Consider the following 22,907-nt stretch of genomic DNA (forward strand, 5'->3'; position numbering starts at 1 on the left):
TTGTCAAAAAAAATTGGAAACAAGAACTTATTAAGTAAAGCTGATCACGTTTTCGTTTGCATTTCCTGCCAGATCAAACATTCACATATCCACTTTTTGTGAGTGCATACAAATGGTTAAGAGAAGAGTGCCAAAATCGCGACCATAAATTAATTTCCCAACCAGCTCAGTTTACTTGGGCATCCAACTAACCCAAATAAGCAGCCGAATAAGAAACCTCAAAGCAGAGAGCAAGTGTATCTTTACCAGGGGCATTGACTAAACTAAGCAATTGTAATCATATTCACAGCCACCCTGAAGGAAACACCAAACCCAATCAAATTGGTGCTGACTTAAAGCAGCTGAGTTGGCCAACTCCTGAAGATTATACACTAATTGAGCTCACTCACACAACAAGTGTTTCCCGTGGTTTTGGATTTAATCAATCACCTAATTTGTGCAAACTTGAGGGAATTAGACATCAGTGAACAGGGAAAAGGCCATGTTCTGCCGCTGGAATTTACTATAAATTCTCCTCACAAACTGCCACTTTATTTACTAACAAGAGTGAGAGACTCACTCAAAGATGGAAGTAATGTTGGGGATTGTTTTAGCCATCACCATTTTCACAAACATGGCAGCAGTGGCTTCATCCGCAGCATCTCCCGTGACGTTCGTCTTCGGTGACTCGTTAACAGAAGTAGGGAACAACAATTATCTGCAGTATTCTCTTGCCAGGGCAAATTATCCATGGTATGGGGTGGATTATGCTGGTGGTCAAGCTACTGGGAGGTTCACTAATGGAAGGACCATTGGGGATATAATATGTAGTCAAATTACCCCACATCCATATTTTTCTTTTCCTTTACTTCCTTTATTTCAAGAGTTCATAATTCTTATTATTTTTTCCTTTGGAAATTTTGTAGCTGAAAAGCTTGGGATCCCGTCACCGCCACCTTATCTTTCTGTGTCACAAAATGATGATGCACTGCTCAAAGGGGTAAATTATGCATCTGGTGGAGCAGGAATTCTCAATGACACTGGACTCTATTTTGTAAGCATTTTTCTTTTGTTTATCAGATTATGACCCTGGTTTTGCAAAATATTGAGTTTTTTTTCTGGGCTCTGCCACAGATTCAGAGATTGTCCTTTGATGATCAAATACAAAATTTCAACAAGACAAAGGAAGCCATCAAGGCTAAGATCGGGGGAGAGGCTGCAGCCAAGCTTTGCAGTGAAGCCGTCTACTTCATCGGAATTGGTACTCTGTTAATGCACAAATGACCCAAATGAATTATCTTTTACATGAAAACAACTCATTTTCTTGAGGGATATTGTAACATCTCCTCAATTTCTCTCCTGTTTTTATTCATTTTTCAGGCAGCAATGATTATGTCAACAATTACTTGCAACCCTTCTTGGCTGATGGTCAGCAGTACACTTACGACGAATTCGTGGAACTATTAATCACCACTTTAGAGGGGCAACTTATGGTTAGTTTAATTTCTCGTCTTCTTCCTGCGTTTCTGGTTTATGTTTACAACATTCCACATTTTGGAGAACCAGAAAACTTCTGTTTATTATCCTAATTGTTTGTGTTAGAGGCTCTACAAACTCGGTGCTCGAAAGATGGTCTTCCATGGTCTCGGCCCCCTTGGCTGCATTCCTTCTCAGCGGGTGAAATCAAAGACAGGACGATGCTTAAAGCGAGTGAATGAGTGGGTGATAGAATTCAACTCCAAAGTACAAAAGCTAGTTGCATCTCTCAACAGGCGCCTCCCAAAAGCAAAACTCGCATTTGCAGATACATATGGAGATGTTTTCGACTTGATCAACAACCCTGCTGCATATGGTAAATTAAACTGAAATATCCAATGGTAGATTAATTACAGAAAAAATTAATTTACAACACACACAAATTGATCCACTGTCTTTCAGGTTTCAAGGTCTCTAATACATCGTGTTGCAATGTGGACACATCACTCGGGGGGCTATGCTTGCCTAATTCAAAAATGTGTACAAACCGGAATGACTATGTATTCTGGGATGCATTCCACCCTTCGGATGCAGCAAACGCAGTTCTTGCTGATAAACTCTTCTCGAGACTATTTCCTCAGCCCCCTTCCCTTGCACCGTCACCTTCACACTGATTAGCATCCGTCATGCTAAAGCATATATTGCTACTAGTATGGACCTCAGTAAGGCAATAATGTACCCAGGGATTCACACAAACTCAGAGTTTCTAAATCGGCACACTAATGCAAAAAGGCATCTGTTTGCCCAAAATCATGTCCACCCTCTTCATGTTGGTTATACAATTATGGTTCTTTATAGGTCCAAATTAACAATGCTGAATATCTTATTCTAAATCTCTTCTCAGAGGGGAAAAAAAAAGTAATTTATTTACACAAAACAATTAGTATAAATTTTCTTTAACAGAGGGAAAAGACACAATACAAATAACTATAACAAATATCATAAGGCAATCGCAACGAATCACAAATCACATTTTTTTTAAAACTGGGAATTTGGGATCAGACTGACGTGCAAAACATAACTCAGCAAAGCAGAACCCTATGAGACAGTTTAATCATCATTCCCCAAAATCCATGCCAAACATAAAATCCAAAGTACATTATGAGACAATTGAATTACTCATCCAAATGTAAAACAATTTAAAACCTTCATGATAAAATTCAGGGCAAAAAACCCAAAAGAAAGTCCCAAAAACAAAAATTAGCATAGAAATGGTGATTGGTTGCTCTCAGTCAAGGGCCAAAGTTTTCCACATAAGAGAACATAAAAAGAGTTGGGTAGAACCATCTCAAGATTTAAGCCCAGAGAATAACAGAAGGGCTTCAAATGCTTGGCAAAACCTTCTTCTCTTTCCTAAAAGAAAGAGTCAGATAAAAGAAATATATCAACCACCACTCTTAGACAAAAGAGTCATTAGGCAACACCAAGCACAGGAAGCACCGCCATTGATCTACCTGACTTAATTCAGAAGAGGGCAAATCCAACCCTTCAATTCTCAGTTCGGTGTGGTTAAAGCAAAGGAAATCATCATCGAGCAAAAAAAGTGGTAGGTGGGTGTTTGGGAGATGAGAAAATTGTGGCACTTACGAGAAAAGGTCAGAACCCAATAGAGTATGAGAGCCTGCCAGTCCAGAAGAACCAATCCTTTCGGATTTGATTTCGCATCGTTTCGTAGTCTCTAGGCTACAAAGAAGAGCAGAGAGGTTCATAGTAGATGCCTTCTGCAAATCCTATTCAAGAAAATCAAATATAAACAATACGACTCCTTAGATTTTATAAAATGAAACTTTTGAAAAAGAAGATTTGCAAAGAGATGAAAGACGTTGAGCAGCTGCAGAGTTGTTTGTGGTTGATTTTATATAGAAGCAGAAATTAGGGTTTGTGGGTGCATTTCTTCAATTGTCCGCGATGTTCATTAGAATTACAAAATCACCTCCTCACTTTGCGTGGGCCGTTGGGTTCGACACCATCAGCTTATCCAACTAGAGCATCTCCCCTCCTCAAAAGGTCTGTGTCAAACGGGCTGATCAGCCCATTTAATAAACGGGTTGTGATGGGTAAGTTCGTTTATGAAAATCATCAATTTTGGTCCGAATTCACAGCCCTAATCCATATGGGCTTAGATTGTGTTCATACCGGACCGCTAAATGGGCCGATATGGGACGACACCAAATTTAACTTATGTATTACATTTTTTTTACAACTTTATTTAAATCTTTCTACAATAATATATATACTAACAAAATTTATTATTTGGTGAAAAAAGAGGTTAATAACTTTATTTAAAGTACATTTAAATATAGGATTTTTAATTATAGACGTCTTTGAACTTTGCTCCCAGTTGCAATTAGGTCCGTGAATTTTTTTTTGAGGCAATTACATTTTTTAACTTCACACATTGTTCCAATTGAATCCTGCCATCCAAGTCTGTCAAATTGTCCTTCAAAATAAGGGGTAAAAGCATCCTTTTGAGAAGCAGAGGTAATTGTTTTAAGGGTTTTTAACTGTAGACATCCCTAAACTTTGCTCCAGTTGCAATTGAGTCCGTGAACTTTTTTTTAGGCAATTACATCATTTAACTCGACAAGTAGTTCCAATTGAGTCATGCTGTAACAAAATCCCTCTCTCTCTCTCTCTCTCTCTCTCTCTCTCTCTCTCTCTCTCACAGTAGTTCCAAATTTAAATTATTTTTTTAAAATTCCATTAGTTTGTTGATGTGGCATGTATGTGGAGCCTATTTAAAATACAATATATATATAATTTTTTTCAATAATTTAAAATTCTTTTTTAAAAAACCAAAATTTTATGAATTTTAAATGAAAAAATTAAAAAAATTTCGTAAGGACCATTTGTGATAGGTGCATGAATCTCAGGGATGTTTTGTGATATATATATATATATATGTCACGTCAGCAAACTAACGGAGTTTTTGAAGAAACCTAATGGCAGAGACTATTTGTGATCACACATACTAACCTTGAGGACCACAAATGACCAAAATAAAAATAAAAATGCAATATGATAGTTTCGTAAACCTTAAAGATGTTTTGTGATATTAACCCTGCTAATTTTTTTTCAGTCACAACACCAATTCTCATCTCTTTACTGATTAAAGCAAAGCACCAATTCTCCTACTCTCTCTCGTGGGGCCAAAGAACAAGTGCCTTTCTTTTTTGGTGAACAAGAACAAGTGCCTTTGAGTGTCACGCGCAATTTCAGTTTCTTCATTGCAGCAGCAACCTACGTTTTCTGATTAAGAGTCTCCTGCGCACCTTCAGTTTCTTCATTGCAGCAACCAGCTTCTGCTTAGATTTCTTTTGCTTTACTTCCAAATTAAAAATCCAATCAAAACACCCCAAAAAAAAAAAAAAAAAAAAAATCCCCTTCAGATTTCCTGGTTTTCGTTGCCCCTTGATTTCACCAATTCGTTTCGCTTTTTCTTTGCCATTGTTCCCAAAAAACCTTATTCATTATATATATTTAAAAAAGAAGAAGCAGAATTTCTGGTTTTCGTTCTGTTACTATCACCTCTGTTTTGCTTTTACTTTCAAAAAAAGAAAAAAGAAAGTAGTAGCAGTTCAGCTTTGTCTCATCATTAGGCCGATTGTGCTGTCGTGTTCTATAAGCATTTTGAAGGGAACAGATATCATTCGTAACCAAAAGAGAGAGGTATTAATGTTCATCTTTTTATTTCCTTATTTGTATTTTTTTAATTTCCTCTGCTATTTTACGTTCTTCTTTTTGTTCTGGGTAGCTTTATTTGAAGCTAATTATTTCAGAAGTAAATCCAACTTATTTTTTTCATTTAGTAAATTACAAATTTAGTTCTTCAATGAAATAAATTAAATAAAAAATTAAAAGGAAAACTGTGGCCCAACTATTTTTGTTACTCTTCAGAATTTCCCAAGAATCGTTGAATTTAATTGCATTCTTAATTGGCGGAAAGATTTTCTTGTTTACCCACGGTGGATGATTCGGTGATTGCCTGGACTTTGGAGGCAGTGGTTTCTGTTTTTTTGTTGTTAATAGCAGTGGATTCTGTTCTTAATTTGGGCAATCAGCAACTACACCAGGCCTTGAGACTGAGCATCACTCACTCTATTTGTTTTCTCTTTATAAATAGTTAGAGTTTTTCTATTTAAACTCTACACGTTTTTTAAGTACCAGGGTGAACAAAGAAAAATATGAGTCTAAATAGAACAGCCTCTTTCAATGTTATGTGAAACTTGGAAATTAAATTTTTTTTGGAGTAAAAGTCCATTTAATTTGAAAAAAAATTTAAATATTAGTACTAATTTTAAACATTTAATTTTCAAAAAATAACCTTTTGCACAATTAAAATTCTTTAAAGGGCAAAAAATTGGCTTTTAATTTGTCTAAGAGTCACATATGTGTTACGAATTCATTTGTTATAATATAAGTGAACTATAAGTTGATATTTTAGAAATAACGGTTAAATAATGGGTCGCTCTCTAGTTCACGCGAGGAGAGCCTTGATGGCTAGGGTTAGGGTTTCTCCAGTTGTCTTTACCCATTCTTTGCGTCGTCTCTCTCAGTCTTCTCTGATTATCTCTTTGGGTTCCTCTTGGTGAAATGGGTATGACATTTTTTTTGCTCTTTTGTTCTTCGTGGGGTGGTTGCGTTGGCTTCCTTTCTGGGTTCCCAAGGAGCCAGTCGCTGGTGATGGGTCAAATTAAAAATATATATAATTTCAATATATATTTATATTTAATGCTATTTTTTAATTTCACTATAAAAAAAAAAACTAATATTTATCCAAGTTCAATTTCAAAATATCTCTATTTTTTAACTTTAATATTTATTTTTATATAAAATTGAATATTTGTTAATTTTCAAGTAAAATAATAATATTTCTGTTGAGAATTGTATTACAAAACAATTTAAAAAATAATTTTTATAATCTGGTTCAAAGCCGAACTGGAACCGAAATCGGTTCAAATCAAACCGGACAGTTTTTGAATTTTTACTGGATCGGTTCTAATTTGAGACAAAAATTGGTCCAAATCGTACTGTGCCCACCCTACCCTAAAGAGGCCATGCTCTGAGAATTTACTTGTAATCTTCTTCGCAATTCATAGAGCAGCTTTGGGCCCACATTAGAGTAGTTATCTTACCATGTCGATCAGTTCACATGAACCATAACACAAAAACAAATAAAGGTTGCCATGGGGCCAAAAAAAACCAGCTCGGGGTCAGAATGAAATTCCCATGTGATAATGGTTGAAATTAAATAAGTGGTAGTTGACATCGCATAAATTTATGTTCAGATAAAGTTAGTTCAAATAGCAGTACTCATTAAATAATACCATTTTATTTATACATTTAATGCAATTAAAATTATTTTGTATAAGTTGGAATTTTTCATTGGATTCCATATAGCAACATAATAAGAATTGAATTATTTTGTTCCACATAGCTCTCTTTATTCTTCTCCACGTGACCGTGATATGATGCCTTCTTTTATGGATGCCGACACATAAGACAACATCCAATTTTTGCCATGTTGCCAAAATATAATCATAAATTACCACTCTTGTTAGCTAAACCAAACAAGATTGAAGTGCAATTACATTTAATTATAACAGTTTTGGGTTTAATTGAAAAACAATGATTGAGTGCGAGAGCCAAACAACAATGATACTGAAAGACAGTTGGACGCTTTGTTTCTTTGTGTTCATGATTGCCACCCCTCACTAATTAAGTGTCTCCTGTGCACTTTCAGTTTCTTCATTGCAGTAACTGCTGTTTCTGATTAAGAGTCTCCTGCGCACCTTCGGTTTCTTCATTGCAGCAACCAGCTTCTGCTTAGATTTCTTTTGCTTTACTTCCAAATTAAAAATCCAACGAAAAAAACCAGAAAAAAAAAAAGAGAGTACTGCCTTCAGATTTCCTGGTTTTCGTTTGTCCCTTGATTTTCATTGTGTCATTGTGGTAGTTCAGCTTTGTCTCATTTACCAGACCAATTGTGCTCCCGCGTTCTGTAAGCATATTTGAAGGGAACTGACCTCATTCGTAACCAAAAGAGAGAAAGGTATAAGGTGCGTCTTTTTATTTCCTTATTTGTTTTTTTTTCTTCTTCATATATTTCCTCTGCTATTTTATGTTCTTATTTTTGTTATGGGTAGCTTTATTTGAACCTAATTAATAAATATTTCAGAATTAAATCCAACTAATTTTTTTCCTTTAGAAATTTGTCCCTTCGATTAAAGAAATTTAAAAAGTTGCAAAAATTAAAACACTGCTAAAACAAAAAATTAAAGGAAAACTGTGGCACAACTATTCTTTTTGTTTCGAGATTTGGGAGTGTTGCATACTGATACTCTGTATTCTTCTATTTAAGCTTAGTCTCACAAGCTAGGGTATGCCCTTTAGTTTCCTTCCTTAATTTCAATTGGTTTAATATTTTTTCTTATACTCTTTTTCATTTTCTTATTTTTGGGTTCGTTTATTCAACAGATACAAGAGTCTCATTCTAAAGGCAAAACAAAAAAAACCATGGAGATCCTCAGCGGAATTATTTCTAAAGTAATCGAGTACACAGTTGAACCAGTTGGGCGACAAGTGGGTTATCTAATTAACTACAAAAGCAACCTTGTAAGTCTGAGGAGTCAATTGAAGAACTTGAATGCTGCCAAAGACCGGATGAAGCATAGGGTTGATGAAGTTGAAAGAAATGGTAAAGGAGTAGAAACTGATGTCCAGAACTGGAGAACAGAAGCAGATGAGATAACTCGAGAGGCAGAAAACATTTTGGGAGATGAATGCCAAGCAAAGACAAAGTGTTTCCGTGGAGTATGTTCTAATCTGGTTTCGTATCATCAGTTTAGCAGGAAATCAACAAAATTGGCAAAAAAGATTGAACTACATGCAAAAAAAGAGTTTCCTAGTGTTTCTTACGATCCTCCCCTGGAAGAGATATGTGCCACGCCCTCTCAAAACTACATGGCCTTTGAATCAAGGATTTTAATGGTGAATGAAATCATGAAGGAACTGAAAAATCCTGATACCAACATGATTGGGGTGTACGGATTGGGTGGTGTTGGGAAGACCACACTCGCCCAAGAAGTTTATAGACAAGTTAATAAAGAAGAGAAGTTATTTGATGAAGTGGTTATAATACCTAATGTAAAAGAAAAAAACGACATGGAAATTCAAAAAGAAATTGCTGAAAAGTTAGGTATGGAAGTGAAGGAACCTCAAAGTATGGCAGTAAGGGCAAATTGTTTATGGCGCAGGATAAAAGACAAGAAGACTCTTGTAATTTTAGATGATGTTTTGAGAAGAATTGATTTGGAGGCCGTAGGACTTGTCCCTGTCTGGACTTGTAATTTATTGTTGACATCTAGAGATAAGGAAGTCTTGTTTTCTGAGATGGGTACGCAAAAGAATTTTCAGCTTGACCTTTTATGTGAACAAGAAAGTTTGAGTTTGTTTGTAAAGAGGTCAGGTGCTGTTATTAAAGAGAACCGTATAGAGGGAGTAGCAAACGAATTGGCCAAAAAATGCGGAGGTTTGCCTATTTTAGTTGTTGCAGTTGCAAGCGGTTTAAGAGAGAGTTCTATAGAGGTATGGAAAGATACCTTGAGGCGCTTCAAAAATTTTGAGAAAACAGGATCGACAGAAATAGCATTCTTGATAATAGAGTGGAGTTACAATAAATTGGATAGCGAGGAGCTTAAGCAGTTGTTCTTGCTCTGTGGAATAATGGCAGAAAGTAACTATGCTTTTTCTCTCTCTGACTTGTTGAAATATACTATAGGTTTGGGTTTGTTTAAAAATGTTCGCACAGTGGAAGAGGCATGGAATGCATTGCTTTCATTGGTTAAAAAACTTAAAGATTCTTGTTTGTTGCTTGACGGTTATGACGATAGAAGTGTTAGAATGCATGATGTTGTACGAGATGTTGCTGTCCGAATTGCATCTAGAGATCAACATGTCTTATCAAGAGCTTATACAGAGTTGGATGAAAGTCTCTCTCCAAGTAAAGACTGCTCTCTAATCTCTCTCCGAAGATGTACTATCCCCAAGCTTCCCGATGTACCTTGGGAATGCCCAGAACTGAAATTTTTTCATTTGGTGAGTAGTGACAACTCGTTTGAAATCCCTTGCAACTTTTTTGAAAAGATGAAGGAACTCAAAGTGTTAGATTTAACACGACTTCATTTCCCATCACTGCCTCCATCTCTTCAATCCCTAACAAATCTTCAAACTTTGTGTTTAGATCAGTGCGTGTTGGGGGACATAGCTCTAGTTGGACAGCTAACAAATTTGAAAATTCTTAGCCTTATACACTCCCAGGTTAAAGAGTTGCCCGAAGAAATAGGGCAATTGACTCGTCTACAATTGTTGGATTTGACGGATTGCTCTGAACTTGTACGGATCCCACCTGGCGTTATATCAAGCTTGACAAGTCTAGAAGACTTGAGAATAGGAAGCTTTAAGGAATGGGAAGGAGGTTTAATTGATGGAAGAAGTAATGCGAGCGTGTCAGAGCTGAAACAATTGCGTCAACTAACAGCATTGGACATACATATTCCAGATGCTAAGCTTCTTCCAGCAAACGTGTTCTCGGATACAAGGTTAGAAAGATACACCATACTTGTTGGTGATTGTTGGCCTAGTTATCCTAGAATTTACGGAACCTCCTCTAACATGTTAAAACTCAAGCTCACTACGAACAGTCAATTCGACCGAGGTGTAAAATTGCTGCTAAAAGGATGTGAACATCTGGACTTGGATGGGATGGAGGCTGCAAATATTATTTCCTATTTATTAGCAAGTGACAGTGATAAACAACTGAAAAATCTCCATGTCCAAAACAATGATGAAGTGTCATTAACTCGAGTCATGCCTTCCCCATCTTGGAATCACTATCTCTTGACAACCTTGTTAATTTGGGAACTGTATGTTGCGGCCAACTCATAGCTCAGCCTTTTCAAAAGTTACGATCTTTGACTTTTGCGGAATCTGCCAAAGCTTATTGGTTTCTCCTCCAAAGGCAGCAGGTCAGTTGTAAGTAGAGAGGCCGAAGAAATCATTTTGGAGAATGAAATTGGTGGACCCACGAAACTTTTCATGAATGGGGAGGTACGTTTTGCGGTTTCATTTGCCCGGCATTTCTACATATCATCCGGATTTGTTGTATATAAAGTTGCGGTTTCATTTGCCCGACCTTTCTTAACAAATAAAGTTGCTTTTGTATATTTTTCATTTTGGTCATTCTTTCTGCAGGAAGAAAATAATCCACTCAAATTAGAAAAAGAGGCATATTCTTTCTCCAGGGATTATGTAGTACTAGGATTGAAATTATATCCAAGTTACAATTCATTTAAACGGTATATTAATTTATTATTGAGAAAGAAAAGGTATTAGTTTTTAATTAGTGTACAATATTCAATGATTCATATTATGACGCAAGCATGATCTTCAATAAAAATGTGTTATCGATAACACTTTTAACTTTTCTTTTTCAGATACATTTTTACTCCACTTTTCTCTGTCATTTTTACTCCATTTTATGTCTACTCATTTTGGAATCTATACAACTAATCAGCATGTAAATTGTCATTTCCTAATTAAACATGAATTGTGTACTATACACAGGTTCTGATGCCCAACTTAACAAGCTTGATCGTGCATGGATGTAGTGGTTTGAGATTCTTGTTTTCATTTTCCATGGCTAGAAGTCTTGTCCAACTCACACATCTTGAGATAGCTAGCTGTCAAATCATGGAAGAGATAGTAACAAAAACTGGCAGCAGTGAGGAAAATACAGATGACATATTTCCCAAGCTAAAACATCTACGGCTGCAGTATCTTCCAAGCCTCACCAGATTCTGCTCAGGAAGTTATGTGGAATTTCCATCCTTAGAGCTGTTGCATCTAGAAGATTGTAGTGAACTGGGGGTATTCATATTTCATTCGAAGAGTGAAAACGTTACAGTGGATAAACAAACTGAAGAGACTGATGTACAATACTTTCTTTTGGCTGAAAAGGTGAATTATACCTTTATTTCTTTTTCTTTCAGCATTTGTTTCCAATTAACGTGAAAGAGACAAGTTCATATGATGAAATTGCCCCATCTACAGGTAGGATTTCCTAGCTTGGAGAGCTTGATCATCCGTGACATGCCTAAGTTGAGGACTATATGGCACCGCCAACTTGCCCCAAACTCTTTTCAAAAGCTCAAAACAGTTGAAGTTTTGAGATGCCAGGGTCTAATAAATATCTTTACGCCAAGTATGATGGGAAGATTGAATGCTTTAGACACCTTAAACATAGAACAATGCAAGTCACTACAAGTGGTATTTGAACAAACATATGACACATCAACCACTGAGTTGAAAACTTTTGAGTGCCCAAATCTTTATTATATAGAAATAAATTCGTGTGAGAGTTTGAAAAATATCTTTCCAGCCTCAGTGGCCAAAGGTCTTCAGCAGTTAAGGGAGTTGAATGTGCGGGATTGTGGAATATTGGAGGAAATTGTTGCCAAGGAAGGAGTAGAAACGACACCAACTGAGGAGTTCGTGTTCTCTAAAGTAACACATATGAAATTTGTTAATCTGCCCCAACTGAGGAGTTTCTATCCGAGGCTGCATGTCTCCAAGTGGCCATTACTCAAATATATGGAATTCTTTAAATGTGGTAAAGTGGAGATTTTTGCTTCCGAATATTCAAGATTCCAAGAAAGACTTGATTCGGGTACACCAATCAAACAACCTTTTTTGATAGTTGACAAGGTACATAATTCTCTTGCACTATTTGCTTCTGTAGTTAAATTCCTCTTCATATATTTTCTTTACAATTTTTTATTTATTAAGTATTTGAGATTTTTCTTTTATTAAAATGATTTTTTGGCTTCCATCTTGTCAAGAAATTTAAAGCAATAGTGGAGGGGGTTAATTTACTGAAGACGTGTACAATATAATAAAGACTTGTCGAAGTTAGTTCTTATCCAACGGTAAATAATAATTCAAGCCTTATTAATTTAAAAAAATAATTTAATTATTTAAAAAATACTGCCCTAAATTTCAATTATACCAAAAACAAACAAAAAAACAAAAAACCAAAAATAAAAATAAAAATTAATGCTTCTTCTCACTGTCTCACGTTTCCCCATTTCACTATCCAGAAATGCCTCCTTTCTTTTATGTGTAGGATTCTCTCTTATGAATTTCAGGCTTTAAATTTTGTGATTTCCTTTGTCAATGATTCATTCCTCGGTAGAGTACATGAAATCACCGAATAAGATTATATAAAGAAAAACTGAATAAACACTTAATTTAGCCAAGAAACGAAAAACCCAAAGAAAATCACAAAAATCAAAACTGGAAATTGAGAAGAGACTGAGGGAGAGGGAGGTTCAATGGAGAACAGTGGCCACATTTGAGGTTTTTAAAAATAATTAATTTTTTTTTAAAATTTAATTAAGGCTTGAATCATTATTTGCCCTTGGATGAGATCTAACAAGAGGTGACCACAGTGTTCCTTGGTCCCTGGTGACCAAGTGAACGCCACTGACTATAGTGTTTAGTTATGCAACTGGCCAAATGGGTTGACAATGACATCCATACGTTGATATTATTTCAGGGTAATCCATTCCCCAACTTGGAAACATTGGGCTTGGACAAGAACATAGAGATTTGGTACGAAGCTTATGGTCCACTCCTAGCAAAGTTGTTTCGCAATCTAAAATTCATTCGCTTTTCTTGTGCACACCCCCAGTCGTTTCATTTCCTTGAGAACTTACATAATCTTGAAAATCTCATTGTTTATAATGGTCCTTGGAAAGAAATATTTGTGTATGAAGGAACTAGTAGCCGGGAAATAGATGTAATTGGGAGGACCCTCTCGCACATAAAAAATTTGTCTCTCAGAAAAATGGAGGAGCTGATGCATCTAGGGATAGGGAATGACAACTCTGAATCAGTTTTTCCAAACTTGGAAAGTCTAAAGGTGTACGATTGTGGCAGATTAAAGAATCTAACTTCATCCGCAATATCCTTTCACAAACTAACCACTTTACACGTAGCAAATTGTGAGGGACTGAAATACTTAACAACTTATTCGGTGGCTAAATGTTTACACCAACTCAAAAGCTTGGAAGTTGAGAAATGTGAAAGCATGATAGAGATAGTGGCAAGCAACGAAGATGAAGAAGATTCTGGAAATTATTACGAGATTGCTTTCAGTTCCTTGCAACATTTGGAACTTTCTAATCTACCCAGTCTGCAAGGCTTTTGCTCATCAGGAAATTGCACTATCAGTGTCCCATCATTAAACTCCTTAATTGTTGAGAAATGCTTGATCGAGTTGAAGATTTCGCTTGATGGGTCATTGATCCAAAGCAGTTTAAGACCAGAAAGACTACAAATAACAGAGGAAGTGGAAGAAGCAAAAGAAAAAGAAGAAGATTGATGGCAATGAAACGGTAAGTTGTCATTCATATTAATAAAATGTTTGGTTGATTGTTTCGTTGTAATGCTCAACAATATATTTCCAGGGGGAAAAGCAGCTGATTGCCCATACAAGTTATTGCTGCAAAAGACTACCACATCAGGTCCTAAATAGTAAGTATATACTGGGACCATTCATTCAGTATGTAGTGGATACCATTTGATAAATACATTTTTACTTGTTCTGACAATTCTCTCTGTTCCACCCTCACCCAGCAGTTCCCGCCCTTGCCCCATTGCCAATCTGATCAATATTAATTGTTTGATACAAGCTTGCAAGCGGCCACCTCAAGGCACAGGCCGAAGAATTTGGAAATGGTTGTGCGATTTGTGTTGGCATTCAGGCATTCCAATTCCTGTTGTGTTATGCTTGTGTTGCCATGTCTATAACTGCTTTGTGATACAAGTGTGATTTACGTCGGAGCTCTGTTGGTTTTGGCTTCAGGGATTGGTTCATATCTCTGAGCTCTGCTATTGTGCTGGTTGCAAATGGAGGCCTCATCTGTGAACTCTTTTGTAAATTTATTTATTTATTTTTTTTTCCTGCTGTGTTCAGTTGCATTTGGTACGTGCACCAATTGTTTGGGAAATGCTTACTCTGTGTCTTGTGCGATTCAATAAATCGTAATCAAATTCATAAATCCTGGTATTTCTTTCAGTACTCTGCTCTTTTTCATGTCTCTTTTGTTGATCCCTCAAACTGATGAAGTTTATCTCTATGATATTTTCTTGAGAGATTGTAACCAAAACTTTCGCATGTTGGTGAAGTTAAGAAAAGCAATGGCATAACATGCTGCATCAAATACAGAGGTATTACAAAGAACCATAACTAGTTCATAGAAACTTCTTTAGTTTCCAGTGCATATTCATTGAGAAAAATAGGTTAATAGACTTACATAAACCAAACAAAATCACCAGACTAAAAGCAAACTTGTCAACGACCATGCATAATGAAAAGAGCAAGTCTAAGAGAAAACAAAAAATGCTACATTAACTGATATCACCAAACTTAAATGTGCTAATATTGAAGAGACCAAAATCCTTTCCAGAGGCACCCGCACCGCGCCCTCAACGTCAAAATTTTGAATTGATTGCCTGATGAGCAGAAGTTCTTAGAAAATATAAAGAAAAGGGATGGGTATTTAGAAGGCGCTATCGCACACTATTTCATCAATAGAAAGCGCAATAAAAAGCTGCATATCTTACCTGTCCAACTGACTCTTCAAATTCAGAGGGTTCAGCATCCTTGTCCTTGTGAATCTTCTTCCTTGACGAATACATCTTGACAAATCTGACTAAACAATAGGAATGAAACATAATTACAACTTTTTTAAAGTCGAAAATTCAATGTAGGTTAACCAACCCAACTGAATCAAGTTTAAAATCAATTCCAAAGTTAGCTTATCGTTTCAGTATCAGTAACCTTAAATTCCGATTTATTTATACCACATCAGTTAAGTCTAATGTTCTGTTCACATCTCCTCCTCCCTCACAATTTGGTTCATATAGCAACATAATGAGAGTTCAATTAGTGGTTAAGTGGGACTGGATGAACCAGAAAGCCTTATAATGAAGGACATCCAAATCACGAAAAACACCCCAAACACAGAGGACGGAAGGGGCGGGGCTAGGCTAGGCTAGGGATATTTTTCTTTGGCTTTTTTGACATCTCTTATTTTCTAGTTTCCTTTAATCAATTAATTTATGTTTCATTTATACAATGACAAAGTTGCCATCAGAAAGTGACCAAACATAACGTGACACTTGCGTACAACGATTTGGATGGATATTGAAAAATCTAACAATAAGTACCTAATTGATTTTGCAAATATTCCACGACCAAAATTTAAAGGAAAACAAAACTTCGAGACTAAAGAAATTAACTATGCATTCAATTCAATCAATCAAAGTACCTTTAAAAAAAAAACAATCAAATGAAACAAATTGACCATTTGGGCAGATATGCTATATGGTTCGGCTCTCATGGCAGAGATGGACGCTATAAGGGCAGTTATGTTTGCTTGTCAACAAGGGTGTTTCTCTCGGGTGGTGGTGGAGTCTAATTCCCAAGTTGTATCAAGATGGTGAATGGCGAGAGGGTGGTGGCTGTAGAGGTAGATAGTATTCTCTTCGACATCCAGACTGCAATTCGAGAATTCCAAGAAGTAATTTTTATTTTTGTACCTCGCAGCTGCAACAAAGCTGCTCATGAGGTTGCAACTTTTGGTGTAGGTAGATGGTAGTTACTATTGGGACGTTAACTACTCACTTGGGCTTTTTTTCATTTTACATTCTGGGATTGACTCCACCGTAGCACGATATTGTCCTTTTTGGGCCTCTCTTTGTACCCTCACGGTTTTGTTTCTGGGAACTCATCAAGAGAAACTTCTTAGTAGGTCACGAATCCTGGAATTGCTCTAGCCCCAACTCGCTTAACGTCGGAGTTCCCATGACTCTGAAGCCAGTGAACTCCCAAAATGTCTCGTGCTAGATGGAGGCGAGCGTGCTACTGCGAAGCCGATCTCGGGATGTGATGATTTGGTATCAGAGTCACTCTGCCGTGTGGTGTGAGTGTGCCGACGAGGACTTCGGGCCCTCCTCTCTGCCCTCACAGTTTTGTTTCTAGGAACTCACTAGCAACTTCTCAGTAGGTCACCTATCCTAGGATTGCTCTAGCCCCAACTCGCTTAATTTCAGAGTTCCAATGACTCTGAAACCAATGAACTCCCAAAATTTCTCGTGCTAGATGGATGCGGATATGTATATAAAAGGCACATCACCCCTTCTCCGTTGGTCAATGTGGGATGTTACAATTCACCCACCTTAGGGGCCCGAAGTCCTCGTCGACACACTCACACCACACGGCAGAGTGACTCTGATACCAAATTGTCACATCCCGAGATCGGCTCCACCGTAGCACGATATTGTCCGCTTTGGGCCCCCCGCTCTGCCCTCATGGTTTTGTTTCTGGGAACTCATGAGCAACTTTCCAATGGGTTACCCATCATGGGATTGCTCTAGCCTCAACTCGCTTAATTTCGGAGTTTCCATAACTCCGAAGCTAGTGAACTCCCAAAAGGCCTATTGCTAGATGGAGGCGGGTATGTACATATAAGACACATCACTCCCTCCCCGTTAATTGATATGGGATATTTCACCATGTCATCACATGAACAAAACCGTTTGTTTTTAGAACAAAGAAAGAAAAAAACCATTCACTTTGTAAGTCATCATTCAATGTTTGCTCATTCTTGATTACTATGTTGTTTGTAAAACAAATTAAGATGACATAAAGCATTGTTGTGGACCTCCTGAATTTTTGCCAGTTTGGTGCGCAGCTTTTTCATTGGGCCACCCTTTTTCTACTACTCAGACCCTGCATGTTCAGTGACCTATGCAACATTTGTTACATCTACACTAATTTAAATTGTTTGTATTTTATTCAGTTTATTTGGTTTTTGGATCACAGGCTTTTGTGAATAAAATTGTTAACAAATAATCAAATTAGAAATATATTGGGATCGGCAAGGTCCAAAATACACACAACGTGGTATTACCGTATTATTTTATAATTTATTCTATTGTTTGAGAGAAATTCAGCACGAGGAATACTCACGGGTTGATTCCTCGATCTTTGATTTTCCTTCTCTCTCTTCCTCGATCTCTGCATAATAAATTGAAATAAATAGACCATGGGTGTTAGCCAAAGGCTCTGATGCCTAAGTTAGTTTTATTGGATCTTGATATAGATACGAAAATAGTTAAAGTGGATGGAGTTTTCTCTAACAGGGAGAACCGAGTGGGCAAAGCCTTGTGTGGTGGCAATTAGCAGTGTGGGAGAAAGGAGAAAGAGAGCGTGGCTGCAAGAGAGGATTTTCGGGTAAAAAAAAGAATTAAAGAAGAACTTAGAATTACCTTGAGCGCATGTTTACGTATCAGTAATAGAGAAAATGAGGAATCAGAGAATTTAGGAATAGGGGAACTACTGAATCGGTATGGGAAGAATCATTCACATTAAGCTGTTTACTAAATATTTGGAATTAGCAAAGGAATGGGGTTGATTCCCACTGTTATTGTTTACTAATTTTCATGAATTAGAATCGAAATTAATTTGATTACTGAAATGCCCTGCACATTTTCACCACAGCACATATATAATTCTCAAACTGGCTAAAGAGACCAAACTAATTCCGCAGCAAACTAGTAAGGCGGTGTAAGCATGATGACTCAATATGCTGAACAAGATGAACAGTAAGAGCCCAGTTAAATGATAATGTTAATAATACTTTGTCTATAGTCAATTTCTAACGAAAAAATAAACTCCAATAAATATATATCTTTCACCTACGTAACTAGTACAATCAAATAATAATAACTTGCATAATCTTCATATGATTAAATACATCATCTTCATACTACCTAAAAAAAGAAGAAGATATAATCTCCATAAAAGTCTTTATCCATGATTGTATTTTGTTTTGTGATGAATGTGAAGACAGAAGATATAAAAAGATAGATAGATAAATAGATAGATAGATAGAATGGCTTACATAGCACAAGACATTGTTGCTACTTCTTGGAGGTTGTGTCTGCAAAGCTAACGTGAAAAAGAAGTTGGAGCGTCTTGGAACTTCTTGGTGTGAGTTTTTGTTTTTTTTAAAGGTTTGGGGTGTTTTGGAATTATGGTAAAGTGGTAAGAGTATTTTTGAAAGTTATTAAGAGAAAACAGGAATGGGAATCGTATCGACTACTCTCCCCTAGTTGATCTAATACCTAGTTTTGAGGGGATGTGATTTCACATTTTGAGGTGGGGCCTACTTATTTTTTCATTCTTAATTGCAAGTAAACGCAGGGGAAGTTAGGAATCGAAATCATTCCATTTCCTCCCATACCCGTTACTGATACGTAAACACGCCCTCAATGTCTTGTGTAGCCATGTATTTGTAGTGTCCTTGTGTGTTAGGGTTTTGAGAGAATAATTCTTACTTGGTTATGATTATTCTTTCCCAAAAAGATGACATGAATTAATCCAAGAGATTTGGTGGAAAATGGTTCCTTGATTTAGGGAAATATTGATATCTTAAATCAAAAATAATTTTTCTAATTAAATATGATTTAATTAGGGTAATTAGGTGACTTAAAGAATATTCATTTTTCACGTGTTGTCTTCTTATTGGCCAGCTAAATATGTGTTCCCACATATGCCCCATAGCTTCTGCATGGCGCTTGTAAGGCATGAAAAATATAAGAAATATTTATCGGGCTTTCCAACTGCATCCGGACTTTCTTCTTTGAATTGAGCTCTTTTTGCGAGTTGGGCTCCTAATTGAAGTAGGCTTTTGACTTCTTCTTGAAGTTGGGCTCCCAATTGAATTAATCTTGTGATTCCTCATTGACCTAGGATGCCCAATCTCCTTCCAAGCTAACTATACTTAGAGAACAACTTTAATTACTTGATCAAATACCCAATTTAATTAATAGAGAAACTCCGACCCAGCTTCAATTTTTTGCCAGAAATTTGGTCAAGTTGACAGCACAAATGAACTCACGACTGGTATTACCGTATTATTTTATAATTTATCCCACGTTAAAGACACAATTTCGTAACACATTTTAAATTTCCATATAGGATTTCTGTATTTTCATAAAGTATAAATGATATTGAAACCTTTCAATTGACTGACCAATCAACACGCGACTTTTCATCTTGTGATGTGGACCATTGACTGATCATATGTATGCGAAACAGAAGGGACCGTCGAAACAAAGATTCGTTCCTTGAATATAGGTTGTGTCTAAGTCGAAGTCTGGTCATCCATTTATAGCAATTGGTTGTCATCTTATTATCTTGATGCTAAAGATAAACCAACCAGTAGCTACATTGTTTTCAGCTAAATTACCAGAAAGCCTTATAATGAAGGGCATCCATGGAAGGGTATAGACTAGGGCATGGGATACTTTTCTTTTGCTTTTTTCACATTTCTTATTTTCTAGTTTCTTCTAATCAATTAATTTATGTTTCATTTATGCAAATGACAAAGTTGCCATTAGGAAGTGACTAAACACAACGTGACACTTGGGTACAACGATTTGGATGGATATTGAAGACATCATATGAATATGTATTATTTTTAACCAGATTCACATTCAAATTGAAAAATATATAAATATTAGTATTAATATTAAACATTTAATTTTCTAACAATGACCTTTTGCACAATTAAAATTCTTTAGAGAGCATGAATTTGGGTCTTAAGGTGTTGCGATTTCATGTATTATAATGTAGGTGGACTACACGTGTATCATAAATTTTGGTATTTCTTCCGGTACTCTGCTCTTTTACACATCTCTTTTGTTGATCCCTCGAACTGATGAAGTATATTTTCTTGAGAGATCGTAACCAAACGTTTTGCATGTTATGGTAGTTGCTTCAAACTATCCAAAAATTTATTGTCATTGTCATAGCCACCGAAGCACCCCAAAAACAATTCTTTATTTGAGGTGTTTTGGAAACTATGGGACGTTTTGATCAGTGAAAAAGTCCAGTAAGACTTTTAGGGACTATTCGCTAAAACTACCTGCTAAGTGAAGGGAAAGAGACATCCTCTGAGCACCATCTATCTCAAAATTTCTGAAAGCTTCCATATCCATACCAACCTGGGAAAGAGTCATGTTTTATGTTGTACCGTTAATTAAGCGTGATCCCATCTTGGCCCATCAAGTTGTGCTGGCCATATTAAAAACATCAAGTTGTGCTGGCCATATTGTACCGTTTCTCACTCATCTCTCCTACTTTACTTGATTCACGGCCCATTTCATAGATGTAAATAAAGATGTAAAGCTCTATTTTTTTTTTTTGCATACAAGCCAATTCCTCTATTTTTACACCCACTGCATATATTTTCGATCAAAAAGAGTGTAGATGTGATATACACTCTCTTATACGTACCCCAAAAGGGTCATAGTGTAAATGTGATATACACTCTCTTATACGTACCCCAAAGAGGCCATGCTCTAAGAATTTACTTATAATCTTCTTTGCAATTCATAGACCAGCTTTGGGCCCACATTACAGTAGTTATATTGCCATGTCGATCGGTTCACATGAACCATAACACAAAAACAAATAAAGGTTGCCATGGGGCCAAAAAAACCCAGCTCGACTTCCGATGTGATGATGACTAAATAAGAATTTCTGACGCATTTGGCCAAATGTGGTCAGATATAGTTGGTTCAAATAGCAGTACTCATTAAATAATACCATTTTATTTATACATTTAATGCAATTAAAATTATTTTGTATAAGTTGAAATTTTTCATTGGATTCCATGTAGCAACATAATAAGAATTGAATTATTGGTTCGACATCGCTCTCTTTATTCTTCTTCACGTGACCATGACATCATGCCTTCTTTTTATGGATGACGACACATAGGACATCATCCAATTTATGCCATGTTGCCAGCTTGACATTACCAAATTTAACATAAATTACCACTCTTGTTAGCTCAAGCAAAACAAGATTGAAAAACAATAATTGACTGCGAGAGCCAAACAACAATAATGCTGATTGCCACCCCTCACTAATTGACTTGTTTAGGGAAAATTACGACGATTGAAAGCGATAATATAAAAGTTATTTTCGAGAGTTGGTAAAAGACTTTAAATTGGTAGGCAAGAGACTTTAAATACCCCATGTGACAATGGTTCAAATTAAATATCATTCAAGATGCCTTGTAACTTGCTTCGTTTATTGAATGCGATCGTCTTTTCTTCGAAAGAAAAAAGAAAAAGAGAAAAAAGGTGGTGATACAAAGCTCATTTGGTAACAATTGAAAAAAGAAAAAGAAAAATAGGAGCCATCAACTTTAAATTCCCATGTGATGATGGTTCAAATTAAATAAGAATAATGCAATTTGCACCAACTTATTGACCACGTCTGGCGTAACCAAATGAGGTATTTATTTGCTGACATCTTATAACTATCAGAAAAGGAAAAAGAGGGACTACCAATCTTAAATTCCGATGTGATGACGGTTCAAATTAAATAAGAATAATGCAATTTGCACCCACTTATTGACCACTCTGGCATAACCAAGTGAGGTATTTATTTATTCCACATCAGTTAATTAGTCTAATATAATATCCTATTTTATTTAAATTTATAGGGTCCATTCTATATTGTATTTCACTAATTTAAATCGTTTATTTTGTATATACTCATTCAAAGATCATATCTACAAAAAATTACTTGAATTCGATATCATTTAACCACTGAATTGACTATAGTTTTGGGAGATGACAGAGTAAATGAGCATTATTTCATTCGTTATACAATGTTGATAATTTTGATCAACAAAACCAAGATGATTAAGCCATTGTTAGTGTTTGTGTTCAATTTAATGTGTTTTAATTTAAGTATTGTTGCAGTGAGTTATAGTTGCAATGTTGTTATACTCATTTTTATTTATTATGTTGTTCGTAAAAATAAACTAATAAGACATTAACTAAAATTACCTAAAAAATGTTAATGAAAAAAATAGTTAAAACACTTTTTAAAATAATTAATAATGCCAAATCTCAAATTTTGAGACAACAAAGTTGGAGCAAAGAGTTGTGTGGAGATGACATAACTCTGCCCGCTTGGTTGAAAGATTTCATTATATTCACAATATTACAAAGTTACTGGCGTGATCCTAAATCCTAGGGATTCATTTGGATTTGACATAACTACTCTATGTACGGCTATAATTAACAGGTGATAGCTACAAGTTCACATGTGATAGCCAAGAACAGGGTTTCATACATGAAATATAATAATATAACATGTAATATAATAATATATGTGTAACGTGTTGGTCATATAAGGACAAAAAAAGAGTTGGACCAGAACACATATTAGAGAGAGAAGA

General features: G+C 36.0%; 2 protein-coding genes and 1 non-coding gene across 3 annotated transcripts; 2 read left to right on the plus strand and 1 right to left on the minus strand.

Moving 5' to 3' along the window:
- Positions 1-565: 565 nt before the first annotated feature.
- Positions 566-2,129, plus strand: LOC117620872 (GDSL esterase/lipase At5g37690). Its single transcript, XM_034351115.1, has 6 exons — positions 566-806; positions 906-1,033; positions 1,114-1,240; positions 1,360-1,472; positions 1,582-1,831; positions 1,918-2,129. The coding sequence occupies exons 1-6, from the start codon at positions 566-568 to the stop codon at positions 2,127-2,129; spliced, it is 1,071 nt and encodes a 356-aa protein (XP_034207006.1).
- A 377-nt stretch (positions 2,130-2,506) lies between these two features.
- On the minus strand, positions 2,507-2,584 carry LOC117623645. Its single transcript, XR_004585174.1, has one exon. It is a non-coding gene; the product is annotated as a small nucleolar RNA Z122 (small nucleolar RNA).
- Positions 2,585-7,993: 5,409 nt separating this feature from the next.
- Positions 7,994-14,062, plus strand: LOC117620672 (probable disease resistance protein At4g27220). Its single transcript, XM_034350809.1, is given in 6 exon segments — positions 7,994-10,363; positions 10,366-10,496; positions 10,498-10,623; positions 11,140-11,532; positions 11,626-12,279; positions 13,130-14,062. Coding segments are annotated over 6 exon segments (4,464 nt in total). The 5' UTR covers positions 7,994-8,031; the 3' UTR covers positions 13,958-14,062.
- The last annotated feature ends 8,845 nt before the right edge of the window (positions 14,063-22,907 follow it).

This window comes from Prunus dulcis, chromosome 3, assembly GCF_902201215.1.
Source record: "Prunus dulcis chromosome 3, ALMONDv2, whole genome shotgun sequence".
NCBI classification, from domain to species: Eukaryota; Viridiplantae; Streptophyta; class Magnoliopsida; order Rosales; family Rosaceae; genus Prunus; species Prunus dulcis.